Below are 22,069 nucleotides of genomic sequence, written 5' to 3' on the forward strand. Positions count from 1 at the left end.
CTCAGCGGCCTCTGCTGTTATTGTTTATTTTGCATCCTTCTTCTTAAAGGTATATTGTTAAAAAAATTTCAGACTTAACCATTTTATTAAAAATTGACAACCCCATATGTTGGAGAAACAACATCTTAACAGTGTTATCACCTGTTTCCTTAGAGTTCCCCAAAACTCTGTACCCCTCCCATCACACTCAACTTCTCCCCTCTAACAAACCGGTAACTACCATCCTGACCTTGATGTTTGTGGGGCTGCAGGGGTTCAATATATTTATCTTCCATAGCTGAGTTCTGTCACTTCCCTCTAACCAGAAACCACCAGGAGCACAGTATTTGGACGTGCTGTGTTTATTCCTCATTGCTGCGAGGCAGAACACACACCGTGGTGAATCACAGGGTGTCTCAGTGAGGATGTTAGAGAGAACCTGTTGTTGGGATTTGGGTTTTAGTTGGATGATATGCAGGAGGGTCTTAGGAAGGGGAGATTTGCTCTAGATCGGATGCTGTCAGAAAGCAGGGTCAATTCTCTGACTAGATTGTCAATATATCTTATGTATGGGGAAGGGCTAGAATGAGGATAAAGTTATAACTGGGAAAGAGGTAACAGTCATTCGTTTTGGCCAAGAAAGGAGGTGTTTGTTATTTTGGGGGTGACACCCTGATGTTGTTTTTGTGTTGATTAGATAAAATTATGACATGCCCTTATTTTGTCCCTTTTTATCGTGGTCTCAGAATAACCTTGTTGGAGGCTGGTTTCAGATAGTTATAATGTCTAATAGAATGTATGTCTTTGCTGTGGATGTCACAGCAGCTTCTGAATGTCAGGGGTTGCCTTCTTTTTTTTCTTTCTTTATAGTTCTGAACAAGCTTGAGGAACTGTATTAGGGAGGGGAGACCAAAATATCAGCTTTGTGACCAGATTAGTTTGGAGAATACGGTTTGGGTACCTACTCAGTCTTGGATAATAGCGCTGGGAGTGCTTACGTTGAAACCGCTGAGGGTCTTTGTCTCCAAGTTCATAACAGTATAGTGAATTTGGAACTCTGAAAGTTCCTTCTCCGTCTCCTTTGCAGGCTCATCTCCATTTCCTGGCCATTCAGTGCTGGGAGTTCCTACAGACTCAGAACCAGAATTTCTTCTCTTTTTATACTCTCCCTCAGTTGTCTCATTCTATCCAGTGGTGTGATTACCATCGATAGGCTGATGACCTTGAATTTTTATTTCTAGGCTAGACTTCCTCTCTGACATGCTTGTTCACCACCTCCACCTGAATGTTTCAGAGGCACTTCATCTTGATGCATGTCCAAGGTCAGCATTCCTAACCTCCTCCCTAAATTCAATGTCCCAGGTTCCCCGCAGCCTGATCCTCCAGCCACCACGTCTGCCTGCACGGTGCGGCTGCACGCTTCCAAGCCCTGCCATTTGGTGATTTCTTTCTCTTCCTTGCCAAACGCCTTTCAGACCTAACTCAGGTGTCACCTCCTGCTGAATCCCTTTTCTGAACCCTTGAGGTTGGGTTGAGAGCCCTCCCTCTATGTCAGCCTCTTGTTACCTTTTGCTCCTCCGTCGTAGCAATTGACTCTCTATTTATGTGTCTGTCTCCTTCACGATACTTGAAACTCCTTGACGGCAGGAGTTCTAATGCATCTTTACATCTTGGGGTATATCTAGGTCTATATATCTATACTTAGTCTATACTTATATCTATATGTATATCTAAGTATGGTCATACAGATATAAATCTATATCTACACCCAGATAGATACAGATATCTAATACCTCAAGCTAGACTTGGCACGTCATGACTATTCAGTAGATGTCTGTTGAACTGCTTGTTGTCTAAAGACTTTGCTAGCATTTTGTCCAGTCCTAGAGTGACCACTAAGCTTTGATCATTTTAGTGTGGAAAAGAGTAATCCAAGTATTTTTAAAATCTGTTTATATTTTACTTTACTCAAGATATACTTCAGACAGGTAGTATCTAGATGGAAGTTTATAAAGTACAGTCTTTTTTTCCCTATTAAATTCCAAGATATTTTCAGAAATGGTTTTTATTTCTGATTAACTGCCATTGAGTTTAAGTACTATCAGTCAAATAAGTATATTTTGTTTTTTCTATAATTTTCATCTATGTATCTCAAATTATCTGCAAGCTTAAAGTTAAGAGTCCTTAAAGAATGGCTGTCCTTTAACTCGTGACCCACAGGTTGAGAACCACTGTGCTATAGAAAAAGAGTTAAGGGATAGAAGACTCTGGGAGGAACCACGCTCCTGCCTCCCAGGGCCCAGTTGGGAACCCATTGGATTTGGGGGGCAGAAAGGTGGGTGGGAGGTGGGATTGGACAGTGAGCAGCATTGGTGGGCCCTGATGGGAGCCCCTCCAGGGGCGGGGGAGAGGAGACGCTCTGGCCTTACCCGTCTGGCGCTGACAGGCGCTCAGGCTGTGGACCTGTGGCTCTGGGCCTTCCTGTGACTCAGCCGCTCCCAGGGCTGGCTGCTCTGGCCCCGCTCCCACTTGGCATCTTCCCCCGGGCCAGTTACTGCACCTTTGTGAGCGAGGCTTAGAGGGGTCTCTGCTCACCTCTGTGGGCTGGACCACACACTGAGCAGCCTCTGCCAGCTGCCCGCCCTGTCCCTGAGGGAAAGCTGAGTGCAGCTGCCTGGGCAGGGCTCTAGGGGAAGGCCTCAGAACACACCTGGCGTCAGGTAGGGATGGGCAGTGTGTGTGTGTGTGTGTGTGTGTGTGTGTGTGTGCGCCCCGGGGGGCAGGGCGGGAGAGGGGAGGGGGGAGGGGAGGGGGAGGATGGGGAGGAGGCTCTGCCATTAGGGAGCCAGCAGGAGAAAGCTGGGAGGGAGAGGCAGGTGTCCATGGTCTGAGACCAGCTTCAGGCTTGAACTGCAATTCCTTGGTAAACAAGGATTTATTTTTCTTGATTTTCACTTCCTAATTTGGTTACCTCAAGTGATATCCCTTGGAAATGTCTGCAGGTTCTTCATGCCAGTGGTAATGAAGATAAAAGCAGTGATAATACCGCCCCCTCCGGCGACCCCCTCCTCCTCCTCATTGTGAGTGTTGTAGTTTTTACTCCGCAAAGCATTTATTTTCACACTTGTTTAAAGAAAATTGACGTTGCTTTTTGGTCAGCTTTGCAGCTGAGACTGTGTGCCCTGGAAGGAGACCTTGGCCTGGCAAGGAAGTGAGGCAAACAGCATAAACGGAAGGGCCTTGCCTGCTTTTCTGACTTGCTAGAGCAGTGGTTCTCAACCTTCCTAATGCCGCGACCCTTCAATACAGCTCCTCATGTTGTGGTGACCCCCAACCATAAAATTATTTTCGTTGCTACTTCATCACTGTAATTTTGCTACTGTTATGAATCATAATGTAAATATCTGATATGCAGGATGTATTTTCATTGTTACAAATTGAACATCATTAAAGCGTAGTGATTAATCACAAAAACAATATGTAATTATATATTCAATATGTGTTTTCTGATGGTCTTAGGCGACCCCTGTGAAAGGGTCGTTCGACCCCCAAAAGGGTCGCGACCCACAGGTTGAGAACCGCTGTGCTAGAGACAAAGAGGCAAGGAGGCACTACATGACATGCGATGCTGAGGCCCGAAGGTGCGGTCCCTTTGTGTTTCCCACGGTTTCTAGGTTCCCTTGGTCGCTTCTCAGAGCCGGTGTGCTGGTTTATAAGTGACTGCGGTGGAAATGGCCTCCTTTTTTTCTTTTCAGCATCGTCGGTCTGATTCTTCAGCTGAGATTGTGGAATGTTTGACAAAGGCATTATCCTTTGCGCTGTTTTGTTATGTTTTTGCTTATGTCAGTCCTATCACTGAGCCAGAAAGTTGGCAGTAAACATCTGCTAAGGGTTGGCAAGCAACAGTATCAGCCCTCTGTAGCAAAGGCAACTCCTTAAAAATCTTATCTCATTATAGGCTTTTAATAGAGATAAAGCAAAGCTCATTACAGGCTGAGCCCCCCTTAGATGTGCTACTCCAAGGATAATTGCATTTACATCAATCTTGAGACCATTAGCTTGACTTCAAGAAAAAAAAACCCACACAAAACTCCAACTCTTCTTTCTAGTGTATAGAGGGAGCTAATATTAAAATAATTAATAAGGACTGTGACAAGGTCTGTTGCGTCTTCACCCTGCCCTGGGGCATGAGAAAAAGGTTTGCATACTAACCGACACAGACCAGAAACATAGCTAGAGAAAGAAAATAGGCACTGTCAATACAATGGTGAATTTTTAGAGTTCTCCATTTCCCCCCTTTTTTAGTTAGACAATATGCATCCTTAGTAGTGGAATTGGAGTCGGAGTGGAAAACCTTAATGAAATCTGCTGCATATTTTATATCCATCATCATTTAGGACTTTGCCCAAGTGTTTCCATCTCTACCTAATAAAGAAGACCCACCTTGAAAGGTTCACCTGAAACTTCTGGGGTCCTTCCAACCAGAACACTCATTTTCTCCTCTGAACTACAGTAGCATTTTGTTTATATTCCTAACTAGAGGCCCATTGCACATGATTTGTGCACTGGTGGGGGGCGTGGCCTGCAGGGATTGGCCCACTGTGGGAGCGCTGCTCACCCCGGTCAGCCGAGCGGCTGTGGACCCGCCCTCTGAGCGGCTGCTCCCGCTGCGGAGTGCACTGACCACCAGGGAGCAGCTCCTGTGTTGAGCGCCTGCCCCCTGGTAGTCAGTGGGCGTCATAGCAACTGGTCGACCGGTCATTCTGGTTATTCCGCCATTCGGTCACTGGGCTTTTATTATATAGGATGATTGATCACGTTCCCCTGGCATCATAGTTACTTTTATACCTGCCCCTCCCACTGCCCACTACCTTTGTGAGGACAGGGACTTTGACCCTTCTCTTTATCCCCTACTGAAACTGACAGGGTCCCTTTCACATAATAAGCGTTCAGTACGTATTTGGTGGCTGGGTAGATAAAAGTCATGTTCATTGTAATATCATTGCTGAATTTCAGAAAAGTTATTTCCCGTGTTCATGTTACTATGGAGTACGTGCTTCTCAGGGGAGTCCGCCCCATATGCCACCTTGGCCGTGGAACAGCGCGGGTGTGGAACGGAGTGGGTGGTGTCGAACCCCTACTCCTCTCCCACAGGGGCTGCTGCAGTGGGGGCCCTCGTCCTTGTGGCGTGGGATGGAACCTGTGTTTGTTTTGTTCCTTGCAGAATGTCTAGTACAGTGGTTCTCAACCTTCTGGCCCTTTAAATACAGTTCCTCATGTTGTGACCCAGCTATAAAATTATTTTCGTTGCTACTTCATAACTGTCATGTTGCTACTGTTATGAATCATAAATGTAAATATCTGATATGCAGGATGGTCTTAGGCGACCCTTGTGAAAGGGGTCATTCGACCCCCAAAGGGGTTATGACCCACATGTTGATAACTGCTGGTCTAGTACAATCGCAGTAACTTTAGCAATGATTGCAGATTCAATTTGGAGCACCCCAAAGGATGCTATTCCAATTTATCTTCCAGGAAGGGGCATCTTATGCCCGTCCCGGCAGCTTTGAACCGAGAGCTGTTCTGTATCAGGATAATGAGGTGCAGGCAGAAGAGGAGCTGAAGGAACGCCTCTTACCGGAGACATCTCGAAGCCTTATTTTGGGAAGCAGCTTCTCTGGTTGTTTTAACTTTCTTTTGTGCCCCGGGAATATCTCTAGTGCTGGCAGCTGAAATGAGAACGCCGTGTTCTGGGAAACGCATTTCAAAAAGACCTTAGGAGGTTCTGAGATTTCTCCCTAATAGTATCTGCCGTGCTTTTCATGGTGACTTGGCAGGGCCTGAGGGGTCAGAGCTCTGGTCACAAAAGTTTGCTTACTGCTTGCAGTCTGACGTCTACAGCTGTGAAATACAGCATCCTGAGACCCAAATGGTGTCGAGAACACATACAGAAAGCCACCCCTGTACCCTTCCACTGTTTGGGGGACACTAAGTGGAGCCTTTTACATGCAGTTGTCTTTTATTTATTTATTTACTTAAAAATATTTTTTTTTAATTGATTTCGGAGAGGAAGGGAGAGGGAAAGAGAGATGGAAACATCAGTGATAAGCGAGAATCATTGAATGGCTACCTCCTGCACGCCCCCTACTGGGGATCAAGCCCGAAACTTGGGCATGTGTCCTTGACCAGAATCGAACCTGGGACACTTCAGTCCACAGGCCGATGCTCTATCCACTGAGCCAAACTGGCTAGGACCATGCAGTTGTCTTTTAAAGATCTCCTGGCAACCCCTGTGAGATCGGTCCCTCTTTGTTTAAAGGGCAGCGTGGGGAGAACTTTCCACTACACGACTGTTTTCTTTTCAGAAATAAACTGGGCTTTGTGGGATGATAAGGATAGGAGAGAGGTACTTTGGTTTAAAATGAGAGGCAAGAGCCTGGGAGTGTAGAGTTGTGGGTTCTGGTTCTGACTGCGCTCTGAACCAGCTTCGTAACTTCGTCTGCGCATCAGCTATTTCTCCGTGGTTAATTTTCCTCATCAGTGAAACAACATGAATGCCAGGCTTGTCTCTCAGGTACAGTTTTGGCTCACATTGGTTGCATATCACCTTTGTGGCGGACGCTGTGCTGAGCACCTCACACACTGTCTCCTTTACTGGTCACAGGGACCCTATGAGATAGGCCTCTGTGCTCCCTGTGTTCAGGACACAAGAGAAGTCACATAACTGCAGGAATCAAATGGGCTGCACCCCAGAACCTGTGTTCTCAGCCACTGAACTATGAATATCCCAGTAGGACAATAGGAGATACCAGTCGGGAAAGCCCTACAGAGTCAGAGCAGATTGAATGTGAAGTCTTACCAGGTGCAGGCACTGCAGAGCCAGCGCTTGCTATGCAGATGTGAAGACTGCAGACAGAGCCTTCCTTCCCAAGTCCTCCCCCCACCGGCCATTCCCACAGGCAGCGCCAAGTTGGCGTGTCTGAAACCAAACTCGTCTTTCTGTTAAACCTTCTCCTGTGTGTGTTCCTTTTCAGTAGTAGCTCTTCCTCTGAGTCACACAAGCTAAACCCGGGGCCTCGTTCTCAATGGACGCTCTCTTTCTCCCCCTCATCTGAATGGTCTCCAAGTCCAGAAAGAGTTCCTGAATGCACCCCTCCACTTAGCACTGTGGCCTCCGAGTCCCTTATTTAGAGCATGGAGGTGGCGCAGTGGCCTCTTACCTGGCTCCCTGCTGCTGGTCTTTCCCTCTCCAGTCCATCTCAGCACTGCCCATTCATTAATTCCTGGCTAACATTAATTCTTGGTCCTGTGACTCTCTTGTTTCAAAACTGGATAACCATCACCTAGAGAATAAAAGTTAAATTCCCTGCCATGATTTAAGGGCCTGTTGTAGTCAGCGCAGGCTGCTAGTATAAAATGACATCGACTGGTGGCTTAAATAACAAACATTTATTTCTCATGGTTCTGGAAGCTGGAAGTCTGAGATCGGTGCCAGCATTGGTTGGGTTCTGGCGAGAGCTCTCCTGCCTACAGGGCCCTTTGCTCTAAAATCTGTCCCAGCTCCCCTCCTGCCCTGACACTCTGACCTGTGCATTCCCAGGTCAACCTTCCCTATCTCTGTGCTTTCCCTTTACAACGAACACACCTCTGTCAAAGCTCGTAGAAAATGACAGAGAAACAGGGTGGCATAGTAATCAAGAGCACAGACAACAGAGACACTCTCTGGATTAGAAACCCAGTGTCATCGATTCGTTGCTGGGTGACTTGGGCAGGTGACTAGTATCTGCCTAAATGTCCTTATCTGCAAATGGGTGTGGTATTACTAGAACCTGCCTCATAGGAGACACCGGAGAAGTAGGAGGAAGATGCAGGTAGAGTAGGGTCGTAGACAGGAAGGTGAAAGTTTACAGAACATGGGATATTTTAAGAGTGATGCAGAGTGAACGTGTTAGTGGACTGTTAAATGGCATTAAACTATACAACAAACTTGGATTAAATAAGTACTCGGTGCCATCTATCTTGTGTAGAAATAGGACAATGTCTATTGCAGATACATTTTTTTAAATCCTCACCCGAGGATATGTTTATTGATTTTTAGAAAGAGAGAGAGGTGGGAGCGGGGAGGAGAGAGAGAGAGAGAGAAACAGAGAAACATCAATCGGTTGCCTCCTGTGCACACTCCGACCAGGGATCTAAACTGCAATGTAGGTATGTGCCCTGACGGGGAATCGAACCCACAAGGTTTTGGTGTATGGGACGATGCTCCAATCAACTGGGCCACCTGGCCAGGGCTGCAGATAAATTTCTTTAGAGGACTAATATCTTAAAATGTTTTTAGTGAATCCTTTAATAATCAGTTAACCGCCTAGCAGGGATAGCTGACTACAGGCAGGCTTGGCCCAGGTGCTGGAAGTTCGGACCTGAGGAAAGGGTAGGGAACACTGGGGAGGGGCTGGAGGCAATGGTGGGCCGGAACCAGAGCCTTCACGATATGGCCTGCAATCAGCTTTAGTTTTTTGTGAAAAATAATAATTATGTAATTTTTATTTACATAACGGGGGGCATCTTGCATTTATGTAACAGTGGGCATCCCCCTGTTAATTTTTTTCTGTTACTGGCTCTGTTTCCACACTCAGACGGCACAGAGAGAGAAGGCTTGGCCGCTCCAGCTTCGTGGGGTTTCTAAAATAACCTGCACGATCCGTGCTTTCCCTAGCCCTGTTGTCTAACGACCACTTTCTAAAGAAAGCCCGTTTGTGTGCTGATGTCTTCCTTGTAGGTGGGGAAGGAAAAGGGGAGTGAGAGCAGCTACATCGTGTATTTTGTCTGGACTCAAAGGAGCAGTTTCCTTCTTAGCCCTTCTCACTTAAACACGCCAGCAAAACACACAACGGCTCACGAGCGAGGCCGTCACCACCTCTCGTGTCCAGATGTTTCCAGGGATTGGTCCTTTGGCCTCGCGGCCGGGGCTGGAGACTCCGCTGTGCTCACTCTCTTCTTTCATGAAGTCTGGGGCAGGACAACTCATGCAGCGTGCTTACTGATGCCCAGGGTTGGGGTGAAGGGGCTAGAGTGACACCCCTGGGAGAGGGCAGCACAGGCCAGCCTGAGGTGACCACAGTGTGAGAGATATAACAGCTTTGCCCAGCTCCGAGGGTCATAAAGCAGAGTGTCACCCCGGGCCACGATGGAGAGGGCGAGAGTGCTGGACGCACCCCCCAACTCCTGCCTGCAAGCCGAGTCCTTTTTGCACTTTTTTAAAAGACTGGTGTCTGCAATCTGGTTGTCTTCAGAGGCTGTTTTGTCCGTTTTCGGAGGCTTCCCCTGCTGCATGTCTTCTCAGCTGTCCTGCTCTTTTCCGGTGGCTCTGCTTGTGGGCGCTGCCTCCCTGGTTGGAACTGTGTTCATGTTGTGTGGCTCTGTCTGCCCTCTGAAATGTCAGATTGATTGAGTAGATGGCTGCAGTCGTGTTTGGGGCTGTGGAGGTCTGCTGCCTGTGTGGGTAGGTCACCTGGCCTCCCCAAACCGTAGTGTCCTCGTCGTGAAGAATAGGGATCAACCACTCACAGGAGGTTTAGGTGCCACAGCAGGTAATGCATGAGGTCTAGGGATTCCCTGAGGGTCCTCGGTGGAGCCCCCTCTTTGGGGTGACCTGTCCGAAAGGACACCAGGTGACTGACTGACTTTGACCCCAAGTGAGCATTGTAACCTTTAGCTGTGACTGAATGAGGCTTTCCATAATGCTTTGTTCTGGGAGTTCTGTGTTTAGAGATGTTTTAAAACCGTTGCTTGGTACATGGTAGACACATGTGGTAAACATTATTTCTCTCTTCCTCTCCCCCTCTGTTTGCTAATAAGGGGAATGGATCATCCCATGAGGAAGGAGGGGGCTCCGTTAGTCCTCCCTGTGCTGCCTTCACTGCAGTGAAGTTGAGGCCCTGTCACCTGGAGCCACCTCAGCCTTCACGGCACAGTGTGCTGTGATTCATTCATCCTCTGCCCTCACCTCGGAGCTGGTGCCACTCAGCACTCCACCGGGCCTCTGCCCAGGGCCCCGTGCTTATTGCTTAGCCAGAAGGCGGTTGGCTGCAGAGCACTGCTCCCTTTTAATTAGCCCCCTCCTTGTTAATTAACAGTGTGCATTTCCCTAGAAGCTGCATTGGGCTGCGTGACCTGGGACCTGCTCTCCCTGGGGGCGTGCCTCCCCGAGTCGGCTTGGTGTCAGGGCTGAGCTGCCTGCACTTGAGCGTGGTGTGTGAGTTGACATGTAGTACCAGCCAGTGCACGGGCATCTCATTGGTCACGCTCTGAGGGAAAGAGCGAGGACTCCATGTTTGGCAAGAGAATTCGTGGTGATGCCAGCCAGCATCTTAACCGACCTAGGGATGTTCTCTTTTTTCTTGACAAAGAAGGCCATCTCTCCGTGGGTTAAAGACTTCATTTGCCAGGATGCTTTTTAGATGCGCTGTCTTCAACCTGAGATGTGGGGATAAGCTCCTGGCAACTGCTCAGAAGCCCTTGACTGCGGAGAGGAGCCCTGTCCCCGCCCCGCCGTGGGGCCACAGCAAGGCCTGCCCTGGGCACAGCGGGATCAGCATTCTTTCCAGGAACAGTGCGAGCATGCACAGCGGTGAGGGGTGTGGGAATGCAGAGCACAGCTCGCTGGGGAGGCAAAAGTTATAGAGAGAGAAACAGTATTTAGTGCCCCATCTCAGGGGCGGGCAGGCTCATAAATGCGAAGACTCATGGTGAGTTCAGAAGCAAGAAAAAGTGGACCCGGTGGGTGTGGAATGACACGTCAGCTTTTATCAGGATCATTAAGGGTGATGAACAGTATAGCCTCGTGGGTAAGAGCAGGGCTTTAGCATCAGACTGAGCTGGATTTAAACACAGGTTTGGCTACTTGCCAGCTGTGAGCCGTGGGCAAATTACCTCACTGCTCTAAGCCTCAGTTTCCTTATCTCTAATGGGGATAATGAGACTAAGCCCATGGGATTGTTTGGGGGATTAAATGAGATAATGTTCATAAGTGCTGACTATGACGGCTGGCCTAAAGTAAATGCTCACTCAGTGGCTGTAATTGTGAGCAACAGGAGGGTGTTGGAAGGCTGGTTTCGAGGGGTTCTCATGCAGGGCGGCTCCCCAGCCACAGAGCCAGAGCCTGGCGGACCGAGCCCCCCGTCTCTCTGTGGACTTTGGGCAGCTGACTCAGCCCCGAGTTGTGCCTGAGACACCTTCCTGCCTGGAAAGGGCTCATGATGCTCCATATTCTAAGTTGATTTTTTTTTTTTTGGTTAATCCTCACTCAAGGATATTTTTCCATTAATTTTTAGGGAGAGTGGAAGAGAGAGGGAAAGACAGAGAGAAACACATCGATTGGTTGCCTCCTGCCGCGCCCTGACCAGGGCCAGGCCAGGGAGGAGCCTGCAACCGAGGTATGTACCCTTGACCAAAACTGAACCCGGGACCCTTTAGTTGGCAGGCCGACACGCTATCCACTGAGCCAAACTGGCTAGGGCCTATGTCGCTTTGAGTGCCTTCTCTTTTCACTCCACCTGCAGGCCCGCCTCCTATGCTGACTGCCTGCCTCAGGTCCTCCCTGAAACAAGGTTGGAGGTGGCAGAGGAGAAGCGGGTGAGGGGGTAAGGGGGTGTGGGTGGGGGTGGGAAATCTATGCATATTTAGGAAGACCCTCCCTATCAAGTCTTCCCCACAGAAGTTCGCCAACAGTTAACAACCAAAATACAAACAAAGGAGGGTTTGGAGCTGTTCCCTGCCTTTCGGGCATGTGGGGTTGTAATTCATTTCTGTGTCTTCGAGTTCTGAGGAGCGGACCCCAGTTTCTTTTTGTCACATTTCCCTTTTCCTGCTGCAAAGTAAAGAGACAGGAATCAGAATGGTTCCTTCAGGAGGCCAGTGTGGAACGGAGCCGGGTGGAGAGGCCCACCTCTCACCCAGGGCATTTCCGACAGAGAAGTGATCAGGCCGGTTTTGGGGGGTTGCTCCGTGCTGGGCCCTGGAGCTCAGAGCCCAGTTAGAGGGAGGACCTCCCAGAGAAGTCCCTCGAGGGCCGTTTTGAAGGCTACGTCCAAGTCCTGCGGGTTAGGAAGGGAGGAAAGCGTGTTCCTGCAGGGGCCTGGCAGGGGCCTGGCAGGGGCCTGGACGTGTGGCCTGGCCACAGGTGTTGGGGACCCTGGCATGGAGTCAGAGGGGTCCAGAGGCAGGAAAGTCACCCTGAGGAGCAGGCAGCGTGGCAGGAGCCTGGGGCTGGGGCTCTGGAATGGCTGTGGCTGCGTCTGTCCCGTGGAAACCTGGATTACAGTCAGGGAAGTCGGGTTAGTGGGAGCCTGGGGCAGGGTCCCTGGGGTGCCCAGGATAGTCGTCAGGGTGAGAAAACATGTACAAAATTTACACGTCATTATTATAGGGTATTGTTCTGTGACTATGTAATGCAACCATACTGTAAAACTTGTGTGTGACCTGTAAATGAATGAATTCCATATAGGGATTTGTTCAGAAGCTAGTTAGTGCCTCGCATGTGCTGTTTATGTTGAACATATTTGATCTTGATTGCCAAGGCCAGAGGAGGGAAGCAGCAAAACTGCTGGGCTGTCCTCGGCTGCACTCCACCCGTGCGGATCCCTTTCTGTGTGCGGCTGAGCCTCTGGTCGGGCCAGATTGTCTGGTGTCAGCGCTGGGGGCGGTCGGGGACGCTTCAGGCTCTCCCAGCCAATCCGACACGCTGGTCGTTTGCTGACTTTGTGTGACAGCCCTGTCCCTTCTGTGGGGTGTGGCTTTAGCACCTCTTATGTGTAGACAGTAACACGGGTCTGCTAACCTTGCTTCAGCTTTGCAGTTGCTACCAGGGCACACCTGAGGGTGAAGCACGCGGAACAGGAGTACATGCTAACTAAAGACTCCATGGGAAAAGGAAATCTGACAATAGAGAATACAGATATTGTATTGTAAAGTTGTACACCTGAAATTTATATAGTGTGATTAACTAGCATTCCCCCGATTGATTTAACAAAATAATAATGATAAGAAGAACGAAACCTGAGTTCCAGGAAGAGCTGTGATAGCTGGGAAACCCTGTTCTAAAGCTCCCCGGTGGATGTGGCGTAGGGAGATGGAGAGCTCTTGTCATACTCATTCTCCGACTATTTTTACTTCTTAGCAAGTCCTCAGCCATAAACTACTAATGTGTGTTCAGGAGGCGGATTATTTCGAACTCCACAAAGCCGCGCAGGAGTGGGTTGTATATACTCACTTCCCTTAAGAGAAGGCAGATGGAAAAGAAAAGTCTGTGCACATAATGTGTGCTGGGAGCAGGGCCGAGAAGTTCAGGATCTTTACGCGCGTACAGTGGCTTTGGTCTGGTTTCTGTTACACTGTGCAGCGTTTCTCCCACTTCTGCCATATGATGTTGGTAATTCCCATCAACCCTCAGCCCCTCCCTCCCCGCACTTTGGACAGTGTGGGAGGCAAATGCACGGTGTTGTGAAGACTAGGAGGTGGGGATCCCTGAGGGCTCTCGTGGAAGCTGGCTACCACCCCCCACTACCACACCCTGCACCCAGGAGTTAAACTGCGGTGCAGGGAATTCTAAATGAAGCCGTGTGTTTGAGTCAAGAGTACAATGTTAGCTTTGTGTACATTTTTGAGAGCATTTAAAAACTCTTTGAGTAAGAATCCTTGCACGATGCCTTCTCCACACACATTCAGGATGGTATATTTATTCAGGAGATATGACCTCAGTTTACGTTCTGTTAGTACAGTTAGTACAGCTCACCCTTTGAGTGAAGGTGAGCTTGTGCCCTTGTCATCAAAGGGCCGATTGTGTGGGGCAGGCTCCCGCGGCCACGCTGGGCTTTGGTCTACCACGTCCTGGCCCAGTGGACACTGCCTGGCTCTTTTCCCCATCAACCCTTTGGCTGGGCCTGCACACCGGGGGGAGGTGTCTTGTAGATTTTATTGCCACTCCTTGAATCGTCTTCTTTATCACTCACAAGGCCTGTCCTTGTAGTAGGTGCTGCTGCCTGACCTGGTCTCGCCCTGAGACCACCGTCCCTCCTGCCTGCCTCTACCCTGCCAGCATTTCGTCAGCGGGGCTTGTCCTGGGGTCCTTCAGATCTCTGAGCATCTCATGGACATTAATAGACACGCCCGGCGCTCTCCATCACAGTATGCAGCTCTCGTGATCTAAATGTTCACCAGGACCTGTAGAATGAAATGCATACACCCATGCTTCTGGCTGCTTCCGTTCTGGCCACAGAAATTCTAATTTCCACCATCCGCGTCTGGGGTAAATGCTAGACTCCAGAACAAACTTGGAGCGTCTTAGTGTCTTAGTTTCACGCTCTGAAGAGCTTCCACTCTAAGATGAAATGATACACAGGACCTATAGCCACTTGCCTATCTTATTTTAACACGTGGTGCTGATGCCTAACGTTCATTTTAAGCTTATGTCACTTTAAAATGTATTTGTTTATACGCCTCAACCCTCTTCCTCCCTCAGCACACATACAGTTAGTAGGGAGGAGCACTGGCATTAACACTTTGTATCTATTTTAATGGCATTTGTCTCTCCGGGCTCATAGTTATTGGTGAGGCCTTCATTCCCCAATAAGCTTATAAACTTGCTGATGCTGGAATTTGTTTCTGGTTCATCTTTTCGTCTCTTGTACTTTCCTATGCATCGCATAGAACATAGTCGGAGCTAATAAGGATGAATAACGGCAGTGTGTTAGCTGGAGCAGACTGTGGTGTGACCCGTTGTTGAGTCAGTGCTGTGCGGTGTGGAGAGCTGGGGGACGCCCGGGACACTTCCTGGCCTGGGCAGGATGTCAGGGCCGGCGGACGACTCCCACCTGGAGTCTGAGGAGCCCGCTCCGTTGCTGGACCCTAGGTGTAGGCCCACTTGTTTTGGAGACTCTGCCTTAAAGCGTCACGAAGTGCTGTGAACTCCTTAGGCAACCCCTGGCCTGGATTGTAAGAATGGCAGCAGCACCATCGTGATCGGATGTTCCCTTTAGTTCTCAATGAATCCAGGGTTTTGGACAGGGTGCGTCACAGAACCATCCTCAGGGATTTGGCCAGGACAGGAAGTGGGAAAGCAATGAGTAAGGAAGGGCATTTAAAAAGGCAAGTGTCAAGGAACCTGAGCAGCACAAAGGATTTTCTATATATATATTTTTTTTTTTAAAAGGAACATGCATCTCTCTTCTCCCAAAAATCCTAAAATTGGTTATTGACAGGGGATCCTTCTTGCTCGCCATTCCTTCTCTGTCCCCAGCCACCCCAAAGACTGAGCTATAATCTGGGTGCCTTTGTAAAGTTTTGAAAATAGTAGCACAATGCTGCTCTGGCCCCATAAAGCTCTATTTTCACTGTCTTCTCTAGCTTGTAACAGTGCTCGGAATTGCATGGTGCCTTCCCTCTGCAGGTCTGTAAACACATTAGAAATGTTAACTCTCTAGTTCTCCTGACACCTCTGCGGAGAGAGGGAGAGGTTGCCCCGTGCCTTTGGGGTTGAGCTGTTCGTTTGGTCCGGTTGCATCTCATCGAGGTGTTCTTTCCTCGATATGGTACAGCTGGTGAAGTACCATCTGCTCTTAAGAATGTCGTCCTGTGCTGCCACTTGACATTTCCGTAGAAGCAAGGATCAGCCGAAGGATAAGGCTTCTGACCTCAGCACACAGATATTCCCAGTCTGTATAGGCTGGCCAGTTGTTACTGATTTGATTACCGATTAGATTGCTAGACACATGGAAAAACATTTTATCTGTTAAAGGATGCAGAACTTTGTTTCTGACATACAGTTTCTGCTCCTGACATGTAAAAGGAGAAATTCATTCCTGCCTCTTTGGTAGTAATTTATGTGGGTTTTTATTGTTCATTTAAAAAAGGCAGCCCTGGCCAGCTTGGCTCAGTGGATAAACCGTTGACCTGCCAACTGAAGGGTTTGTGGGTTCAGTTCCAGTCAAGGGCATATGCCTGGGTGGCGGGCTTGGTCCCCAGTGGGAGGCGTGCAAGAGGCAGCTGATCAGTGAGTCTCTCTCATCGTTGTTGTATCTATCTCTCTCTCTTTTTCTCCCTTCCTCTCTGAAATCAATAAAAATATATTTTACAAAAATTTAAAAAAATAAGTCATTTCTTTCTAAATCTGTTTTTTCTCCTTTTGCATCCTGAAGAATGGAATCTATCTATATATATAAAAGGCTACTAAGCTAAGTGTCTGACCGTCCGACCGGTCACTATGACACGCACTGACCACCAGGGAGCAGACTCAACGCAGGAGCTGCCCAGCTGCAGTGACTTGGCAGCGGTGGTTCTAGGGTGATGCATCCCGAAACCAGAGGAGAGGGAGCCCAATTCCTTGCGGGGCACGTGATTCCACCTTCCGCTGTGGGTTATGTTGTTGCTGGGGCACTATCGGCCCTGAATCTGGTTTACTGCACACTTGCGTTTGTGTTCCACACCCTATATGACAGAAACTTTGTAGAGTGCCCTCTCCACTCCGGGAACCCTTGGGGGATGTTGGAGAGCCGGTTTTGGCCTGATCCCCGCAGGCCAGACTGAGGGACCCCACCTGCTGGAGGGACCCCGCTCGTTCCTCAGATGCCAGGGAGGTTGGCTCCAGGACATGTCCACCCACTCTCACCCAGTCCCGCCCTACCAGCCACCTTCTAATTCATTTCCTTTCAATGTGCACAAATCTGTGCACTGGGTTGCTAGTATTAAATAACTTTGAAAAGTATACTAGTGGATTTTAAAAGCCAGACTAGACGTTAAAAGAGCCTTATGGGACAGAACAAAATAATTATTGTGCAGTTTTAAGTTTCTTTGGTTTTAATACATTGCTTCAGTTAACCAACATGACTTCAATTTATTATGCAAATGTGACAATTATTCCATTTAAAAAATCTGTTGGAAAGGTTGTGTTTCTGCCACACAATAACTTGTGTTGAGTATTTCATTTTTGTTTTTTGATTTGCTTATTTTGTTTTTAATGACAACTCATTTAAAGTAAAAGTCTTTAAAGTGGCAGAATAATGTCTTCACTAGTAATTTAATACTTGGATATAATGAGTTCATCTGAGAGATTTCATTAAAATCAGCAAGGTGCCTGAATACCAAAGCTGAGATGTTTTTAATCACAGAGTTATAGTAATTATATGAATCCCAAGATTTTCATCAGCTAGAAAAGGCTTCCAGGGCTAAAATACACTTTAAACTTAGCACTAATAACTGCATATTCTCAGTTATACAAAAGAGAATTCACAGGCCAAGGGAAATACTGGAGAGAATATTATGTGTTGAATTTTTAAGGAAAATTAAGAAATAAACTATTTTGATAACATAATGATATCTGTGAGGGTTGCATCACCAGGGTAACAAGAGGGGAACTCTCGTGTGTGGCCATGGTATATAGCAGGTGCATACTTGCCAAGGAGCCCTTATTGTTTACTATATTGTCAGCATAGAGAGAATGCTAGAAGGAACATCGCTCTCTTCTCCCAGAGGTCCTGATGTTCCTAATTCACTGGAGCCCTTCTTCCAGTAAATGAGATGATTATTGGCCCAAAACCTGGATTTCTGGGTGGGTGAAAACTATGTAAAGAATAATTTACTTATTGCCTGGTCAGCATGGCTCAGCGGTTGAACGTTGACCTATGAACCAGGAAGTCACAGTTCGATTCCCTAACAGGACACATGCCCAGGTTGCCGGCTTGATCCCCAGCAGGGGGTGTGCAGGATACAGCCGATCAATAATTCTCTCTCTTTATTGATGTTTCTATCTCTCGCTCCCTCCCCCTTCCTCTCTGAAATCAATAGTATATATTTTTAAAAGAATAATTTATATTTTCTTTTGTGGCTTATTGAAAATGTCAAATTTTATAAAAAGGGCAGGACATGGTACCCCCAAGGAGCTTGTTTTTTAAGAGAAGTGACCAAAAAAGATGCATCTAGGACAGGGGTGGGCAAACTTTTTGACTCGAGGGCCACAATGGGTTCTTAAACTGGACCGGAGGGCCGGAACAAAAGCATGGATGGAGTGTTTGTGTGAACTAATATAAATTCAAAGTAAACATCATTACATAAAAGGGTACGGTCTTTTTTTTTTTTAGTTTTATTCATTTCAAACGGGCCGTAGTTTGCCCACGGCTGATCTAGGAAGATCTTATAAAAATCTCTCTAAACAATAAATTTTATTTGATCTATTTTCCATTTATCATTCTTTTTTTTTTTCTGGCTCAGATAGGTACTGAGGAAGGGAGAACACAGAAGAAGCAGTGTTGTAGTGATGACCATGACGGGTGGAGGGATGCCTGGGGAAATGGGAATGGCAAGTCAGGCTGATTCACATGTTACAGGCATTTGGAGTTGAGGGGCAGAGCATGTAGTCACATGGAAGGCCCCATGATCCATCTGGATATTTCTGATGAGAGTCAAGACACAGAATTCCTCCTGGAGGCTGGAGTGGAAACATGCCTGGGATTTGAGTCCTGATAAGACAGTATATCTGGTCTCTGTTCTTCTCCCAACCACATCCTTTTCTATGGTAAACTCACCATCTCCTGCCCACTAGCAGAATTGGAGAGTTAGCTGGAACAACTCCCCTGACTCCTTCTGAATGTATTATCATCCACATATATTATTTGCATATTTGAACCTCCAGTTGCTTCCCTATCTCCTGATCATAAGCTTGAAGACCCTTTGAGCCAGCTTGGAGCCCTGACCTGAACGAGTGCACCCAAGTGAGCCCATGCAGGCCTCACCTTTTGCAGCCTGGGCAGACCTGGCCAGAGAAGTCCCTGCCTTCAATTTTAAATGTCAGTTAAAGTTTGCTTTTTCCCTTTTAACCATCAAAATAATAAGTGCCACTGTGGAAAATTTACAAGATACAGAAAAATGTAGAGAAACAGAAAAATCACCATTAATGCTTCCATCCAGAGAGATTTCAATTTTTGCCATATTTCCTTCCAATCTTTTTTTCTGTATCCTCTGTTATTTATATGCATTGCTCTGCAAATGCATCTTTGCATTATGATTTCCAAACATCAAACAATATTTAATTACCTGTCACAAGCATTTTCCTGTAAACCTCATGGGCGGTCTATTGAACATTGGTTGGCATCGTGAACATAAGAGTGTTATTATCTTGATTAAGTGTTTTGTCATTTGGTCTCTTCCTAGGTCCCCTGTTGTCACCTGCTGCACATTTGGAAGCTAGGATGGGTCTGAGTGTGGACATTTGGAGGTTTCAGCTAACTCGTTGCTTCTGCCTGGAAGACCGTCCTGTAGAAGTAGAAAAAGTGTTCCACATGGTGCTTGACTTCGAGAGACAAGACGTGTTGTAGAAAGAAATGGATGAAGGCAGCTCAGGGGGCCCCAAACACATGCTTCCCGTGGTCTAGTCCGGGGCAAGCCCTGCCGTGGGGCCCTGAGGTCCTGGGATGTCGCCAGTTCTGGACACATGGCTGATTCCTGAATGACGATGGTTCGCCGGGGGCTGCTCGCGTGGATCTCTCGGGTGGTGGTTTTGCTTGTGCTGCTCTGCTGTGCCATCTCCGTCCTCTACATGTTGGCCTGCACTCCCAAAGGCAACGAGGAGCAGCTGGGGCTGCCCAGGGCCAACGGCCCCACAGGGAAGGAAGGGTACCAGGCCGCCCTGCAGGAGTGGGAGGAGCAGCACCGCAACTATATCAGCAGCCTCAAGAGGCAGATCGCACAGCTCAAGGAGGAGCTGCAGGAGAGGAGCGAGCAGCTCAGGAACGCACAGTATCACGCCAGCGATGCCGCGGGCCTGGGCCCTGAGCCGGGAGCTCCCGAGAAAACCCAGGCCGACCTGCTGGCCTTCCTGCACGCGCAGGTGGACAAGGCGGAGGTGCACGCTGGCGTCAAGCTGGCCACCGAGTACGCCGCAGTGCCTTTCGACAGTTTCACCCTGCAGAAGGTGTACCAGTTGGAGATGGGCCTGACCCGCCACCCTGAGGAGAAACCCGTGAGGAAAGACAAGCGGGATGAGTTGGTGGAAGCCATCGAATCAGCCTTGGAGACCCTCAACAGCCCTGCGGAGAACAGCCCAAACCAGCATCCGTACACGGCCTCGGATTTCATCGAAGGTTGGCAAGTTTGTTTGTGGATTGGGGTAGAAAGTAGAAGAAGAGGTGTCTGGGCCCAGGCACCCAGGGGGGTCACAGCTGCGGCGGGGGCTGGCAGCTGGCTCTGGGGATGGCTGGTGGAAAGTTTTATGTGAGCGACACCAGTGCTCTATAGTATGGTTTTTATTTTTTAGAAACATCTGTTTCCACTTACTTTCTCATGGAAACCACAGTCATTGAGTGGATAGATTCATTGTTCTTTGGCAGAAGAAAGTAGAACTTCTTGCTTTCATAAAAAAAGAAAAAAAAAAAGAAAGAAGAAGAGAAATACGTAAAACAAAACGTAAACATAAAACTTTGAAACCCCAGAGGAGTATGATAGGCAGTTTTAATTGATCCCTTCTCATGGGCACTTCTCTCCTGGAGATGGGGCCTGGCTGTGAGGCCTGCGAACAGAAGGGTAGTAACGTGTCATACAGCACTTACATTGGCCAGACACTGTTCCAGGGACTTTTTACTTATTAATTCACCTTTTCCTCATAATGACCCCATTAGTGAATAAGGAAATAGAAGTTCAGATGAAGTAAATTACCTAAGGTTGCTCAGTGAGCAGGTGACAGAGCCAGGATTTGAATCTGGGAAGTCTTGTTGAGCCATGCCCTTAACCATCAGGTTATATTGTATAGATGGGCCCTGAGGGACACATGGAATCTAGTGAGATGAATGAGTGAGCTTTTTCTTCTTTTCAATAGGCAAAGAACAATCTAGTATTAATTTGTGGTTGATTGTGTCCAACTTCGGAAGAAAGCAGCTTGTCTAGTTTCTTGGAAGACTCGTTAGTATCATCTTCCTTGTCAGTTTTCCCATTGTCAGTGGTTCAACATCAACTAATAATTTGGGAGAGGAAGTGCCTTCAAGGGCATCCAGCTTTTTCCCCTGTTTCATGAGAGAGTTCATTCCAGCTTCCCAGACATGTCGCTGGGTCCACATTGCTCCACTCCCTCTGGGTTGTGAGCCACCACCTCTCAGCCTGCATGGCAAGGTGGACTCTGTTCAGTTGTAGCAAAAACCCTCCCACTGTTATTTATGCCTGTTTTCTTTGGACATTTTCCTGTCTTAGTATTTTTTTTTCAACTTTATATGTGAACCATAAATTCATGCAATTTTGCCGTAGTATCATTTTTCATATACCTAGAGCCAGGTAAAGAAATCTTTTACAAGACCAAGCTTTTGGTGTCAGGGTTGAGTTTTTTTTTTTTACTCACTTATATATGGTGTCAAAAATGCCTAGCACATTCGGCAGCAAGTATAAGCTTATGGTGAACACTCAGAGTTAGAAATATCATGGTGATGCAGCATCAGATTTTATAGTTTTAGAGTTTATGAAACATTTCCACATATATTATCTTGCTAGCTGATCCCTGGGGAAATCATTAAATATCCTTAAAAAGTGAATCCTGGTTGCCACTGGAGTATGCTACAGAAGCTGCCCACATACAAAGCAATTTCAAAAGAACTTGATTACACATCAGTGCCTATAATTTGGAATGTTTGCCCTTCTGATCTTTAATCTGCATTCATATTTGAAATCTCCGTCTGCTTTTCTGATACGACAGCTTCATACACAAGGGCTCTTGTTCTTGATCAGTAGTGACACAGGCCTCTGTCCCTGAGTTTATTTGCCCTGAGATATGGCTGACTTTCTCTCAGAGGCACTGGAATCATAGCTGCGCAGTGGTGGTTTCACATGCAGCACACAGCCTGCGTTTCAAAGCGGGTCAATCCACGTTTGGTGAAAGTCTAGTCACCTGTTTTCATAGGATGAGAAAATTGGCACAAGCACTTTAAATATACAGGGGTGGGTACACGTAGGTCTGCAGTTGTGAGTATGTGAAACCCAGAGTTCATTCTTGTATTATTATTGATAAATTTTATTGTGTTGTTTTCCATACGAACATCTGTAACCTGCTTTTGCCCACCCC

The 22,069-nt window shown here is 47.6% G+C and overlaps 1 protein-coding gene across 6 annotated transcripts in view; it reads left to right on the forward strand.

Annotated features, from left to right (window-relative positions):
• Positions 1–22,069, forward strand: part of CSGALNACT1 (chondroitin sulfate N-acetylgalactosaminyltransferase 1) — a 313,490-nt gene that overhangs the window by 210,875 nt on the left and 80,546 nt on the right. For all 6 annotated transcript variants that reach the window (XM_070408515.1, XM_070408511.1, XM_070408510.1 and 3 more), the window contains one exon: positions 19,180–20,108. In XM_070408515.1, coding sequence (XP_070264616.1) covers positions 19,475–20,108 — 634 coding nt within the window. In that variant the 5' untranslated portion in view covers positions 19,180–19,474. The remainder of the gene's footprint in view (positions 1–19,179; positions 20,109–22,069) is intronic.

Source organism: Myotis yumanensis, unplaced genomic scaffold (genome assembly GCF_028538775.1).
Source record: "Myotis yumanensis isolate MYYU_CA2020_CCGP unplaced genomic scaffold, mMyoYum1.0.hap1 SCAF_3, whole genome shotgun sequence".
Taxonomy (NCBI): domain Eukaryota; kingdom Metazoa; phylum Chordata; class Mammalia; order Chiroptera; family Vespertilionidae; genus Myotis; species Myotis yumanensis.